At 38.9% G+C, this 4,397-nt stretch overlaps 1 protein-coding gene across 1 annotated transcript; it reads right to left on the bottom strand.

Annotated features, from left to right (window-relative positions):
- Positions 1 to 2,383: 2,383 nt before the first annotated feature.
- LOC129742341 (uncharacterized) lies at positions 2,384 to 3,823 on the bottom strand. The gene is made up of 5 exons (XM_055734233.1): positions 3,734 to 3,823; positions 3,566 to 3,686; positions 3,241 to 3,508; positions 3,082 to 3,176; positions 2,384 to 3,017 (listed from the first exon to the last, which is right to left on the bottom strand). The coding sequence occupies exons 1-5, from the start codon at positions 3,821 to 3,823 to the stop codon at positions 2,974 to 2,976; spliced, it is 618 nt and encodes a 205-aa protein (XP_055590208.1). The 3' UTR covers positions 2,384 to 2,973.
- Between the last annotated feature and the right edge of the window lie 574 nt (positions 3,824 to 4,397).

Below are 4,397 nucleotides of genomic sequence, written 5' to 3'. Positions count from 1 at the left end.
TCAGATCCTCAAAATTATCGCCCAATCTATTTAAACAGCTGCGTGGGAAAGGTGTTTGAGAGGATGATAAATAATCGTCTAATGCATTTGCTTGAAACCAAAGGACTATTGTACAGCCACCAATATGCATTTCGAAAAGGAAGAAGTACTACTGATCACCTTTGCACCCTAGAGGAGACAATTCGAGAGGCATTTAACAACAACAAAGTAGCTCAGGTAGCTTTTCTGGACATAAGCAAAGCTTATGATAAAACATGGCGTAGGCTTTGCTTAGATCAGATAGCAAATAATAACATTGGTGGGAAAATGCTGCGCTTCCTAGAGGCAATGCTAAGCTCCAGATCGTTTCAAGTGATGATAAACGGTAAAACATCCGGAATAAAAACAATGGAAACTGGCCTTTGTCAAGGATCGGTTTTAAGCGTTACTATGTTCCTAGTAGCTATCAATACTGTCATCGATTATCTCCCTACAAACATCAAGTGTCTAGTATATGCTGACGATGTGGTTCTAATTGCAACGGGTGATGATGCCAAGGAGACAGAAATCAAGCTCCAGATAGCCTTCAACCGATTAGAGGAATGGCAAGCTAAAACAGGTTTTCAAATATCGGCACAAAAAAGTGCTTCTGTTGTGTTTCGTAACCCACGTCAGAACAAACCGAAAACAGTAAATAAGCTGAAATTGAACGGAATTATCGTGCCCCGAAGAGATAGCTACAAGTGTTTGGGTGTCACTTTTGACCAGCACCTAAAATTTCGAATCCACGTTGAAGAGGTTAAAGCAGCATGTCATCAAAGAGTCCTTTTTATTCGTAGCATAGCTGCTAGGACTTGGGGAGGAGATAGGAACACGCTAATAAAACTGTACCGGGCGACTGTAGTGGAAAAGCTTCTGTATGCTGCCCCAATTCTATCAGGAATTGACGACAAAGTCCTTCAGCCTCTAGAAACGGTGCATAATGCAGGACTTCGAACGATAATTGGAGCATTTAGAACGAGTCCCATCTTAAGTCTCCAAGCGGAAACAGGAATCCCCAGCTTGAAAACCCTGATTAATCAGCGAACTATCCTCTACACAACCCGTCGAGCTGCTGTTGAACGTCTTGAGGAAACGCTCGAAGTAGAAGACACATCAATCGAGGTTAGCAGTGATAGCAGCATAAGTGACGCAGATGTAAGTTCCGGCGAAAGGTGGGGTGAACGAATCAGATCTCAGCCGAATTCTTACAAAGTTAGAGGGCAAAATATGATGGCCGAACTAGACCTTCGTCTACCCAGAACAGCTACTTTTAGAATCCCACTGACCCCACCATGGCTAAGATCGAAGCTTCACGTTGACAAAAGCCTCCATTACAAACTGTCTCAAGGTGCATCTGCAAACGAACTCAGGTGTATGTTCAACGAACTCCGAGCATCGGAATATCGAATCCATAGAACGATTTACACGGATGGATCGAAAAAAGATTCAAAATGCGGATTTGGAATAGTCAGTGAAGATTTCGTGTTCCGAAAACGCCTTAGCGATATATGTAACATATATTCAGCCGAGAGTGAAGCAGTTAAACAAGCACTGTTATGGATAGCAGACCACCCGCATAAATCAGTATTATTAAATAACGATTGCCATTATCTTCTTCCTAAGACACACGAAAGATTAGGTTTATAGTTTTGGATTATTAATGAACGATTAAGGTAGTCTTTTTTCCATGAAATGGTATCGTTTGGACGCACTTTACGATACAGCGAACGGGTCGTTAAGTAGAGTAACCATTCATTTTTTTTTGCTTTTTTCTTTATCCAAATTGCAGCTAAACGATAGATGTTATCGTTATTTAATCTTCAATTTCATGTTTTGCTGACGCTACAGCTGATCTTCTAAAGATCTTTTTACGATCAAGAATAGAAACAGAAACGATTCGTGTTACAGTTTCTAAAAGATCATTTTATTGATTCAAATATAATATCTAACGATTATAATGAAATATATGTATGTACATAATTGTATTTTTAATTTAAATGTAAAATATCAGTCGAATTACCAGTATAAGCATAACTTTTAATCGAGCAGCTCCTGTAACGCTTTGTACTGAGGATCTTATTCAAGTTACTCTATATAAATTTTGTCCTAACATGCTTATTTCCTTTGATTTGACTAATTTCGCTTTCATAAAAGCTAGGCTGATCTGTTCCTTCAGCAAATTTATCTGTTTTGCTTTTCAGAATATTCTAATATTGTTTTAAAATCCAAACTGCATTTCAGATTGCAAAAATCTGATTTCTGATACTGATTTTTAAATAGTTATTTTAAATTCTAATTAAACTATGGATATAACTTTTCCAATTATTTTGATATATACTATTTTTTTTTATCGTGAGCTTCATTCTTTTTATCTATTTTCCAAATAATTTTCTCATGTTCTGCCACAAATTTAATTCTGGGATATAATTCTTGGGCATAAATTTTCAACGAAACATTAATTGAACTACATATAGCCGGTAATAGATATTTGTTGGATCTTAAATTGAAAACTATAATAAGTTAAGCTTATTGGTGCTTTACTTTTACCTGTGTGTTGAGCTCGGACTTCTTGTTTCTGCTTGAAATTAGGTTTTGACTTCTAGATCCAGATAGGGCTGATTCTGCCGATTCCTGTTTTACAGTTGAATTCTTGGGATATGTTGGTTAAATTAATTTTTGCACCAAATTGCAGCAGTAATGAGGTGCTTTGTCTTTGCGAAGGTACTGCTCTGGCAGGTTTGGCATGTACAGTTCGATTTTGCGCTAGATTTACCCAGGAACAGCTATACTCTTTGCTCGTGCGGATTAAGCTTGGTTCGAGGGTTCTGTGACTCGCGACAGAATTGATTTTGATCGGATGCAGCGACATCTTTACGACCGGTACTTGGTGGTGGGTGGTGTGTCTGTTCCCTGAGAGTGGGTTACGAGAAACGGGTGATCTTTTAACGCCGCCTATGCCGTCATCTGAAGCATCGGAACCAGCCATCCTTCAATTCCTGGAGAATACAATTTATTTTTATCAAAAATTTTAGTCTATAAGTGTTACAAAAAAAAACTTACCATCGAAAACGACATCATCGCCTCTAGATCTTCTCGAATATTTTCCTTGACCTGATTGAAGGACTTGGGCACATTCTCGATGACAAACTTTCAACCTGTTGATGAAAAGATTTTTAACTTCAGTTTAATTGATTATGCCTAAAATTATAACAAATTTACTGCTTGTACAAGACTGGCGGAAGCGCCACTAGCAGCATCAATTGGGTAAGCCTTTTATGCGAGCCAGTCCCAGGGGACCGTGAAAAGAATGCTGCAAAATCGGCCTTCCTTCTGGCCTTACTGCCTTGCGCAGACCACGCGTGTTCCTGATTTTCCCATGGTTTGGAACTTGTATGGTGGTTGAGAAATTCAGGAGTTTCGTCCCAGTTTGAGATTGTTATGATCAGTAAACCCGCGGCGGCCCGCAGTTTTTCTTTGGGCTCAAGTGCTTTTCGAAAACAAAAAAAATGAGTGAATGGGTTAGGAATAAACATTGGATACTTACAACAAGCGCACCGAGCTTTGCTGTTTTCAATACAGGTTCTCGGATGCTGTTTGGTCGTTGGATTCCAAACGTTGGCAGTCGAAGTTTGCTGCTTGGAATTTTCTAGGGTTTCTCCTCGGCGCTGTTGAGGCTTCCGATCAGAGGGATATTGACTGCACTAGCCTGCACCATCAAGTGGTCGTGGAGCATGACCTGTATTAGCTCCCAATGGATCTTGGGAAGTCGTTTCCGGACAAGTGCCAGTCGCTGCGATTCCATTCCGGATCATCTTCCGTTCTTTAAGCTTGCGGTGCGCCTTGTAGTGTTACGCCCTGAAAAAGATATTTCACACTATTTAAAACATTTAATGCACGATAAAATAGTTAAAAACTTACTCAATTATATACAAAGTTTTGCCACTTCTGCTTCTTTTTTTGAATTTTTCTTCGTTCGCTTTATCTCCCGGCATTGGCAGCAACCGTACTAATTGCGTTAACCTAATTGAAGTTGCGAAAAGAACCTTGTTTGTGATCCCTTTGGAACTGATTAGATATCCGGCTAAACCATCCGGACGTAAAATAGCTGTACTGGATGATTCTGCTCACTTCCACAAAACCAAAACACGCACGCCATTTTGTTTGTTTGCTTCAAATTGAGTGAAGACACACAACACTCAGATGCATCTTAAGTTTTGTTTTAAGGATTATTACTTGTATCTTCCATAAATATTTTTTTATCATTTCAAGCGAAGACACATTAAAAATAGAAAAGTTGGTTAAAAATAAGAAGATTATGGGACGATTAGTCAAATAGTCACTATTCATGTAATCAGAACCCAATAATATTAACGATT

This window comes from Uranotaenia lowii, chromosome 2 (genome assembly GCF_029784155.1).
Source record: "Uranotaenia lowii strain MFRU-FL chromosome 2, ASM2978415v1, whole genome shotgun sequence".
Taxonomy (NCBI): domain Eukaryota; kingdom Metazoa; phylum Arthropoda; class Insecta; order Diptera; family Culicidae; genus Uranotaenia; species Uranotaenia lowii.
This window is presented reverse-complemented; position numbering and strand designations above follow the sequence as displayed.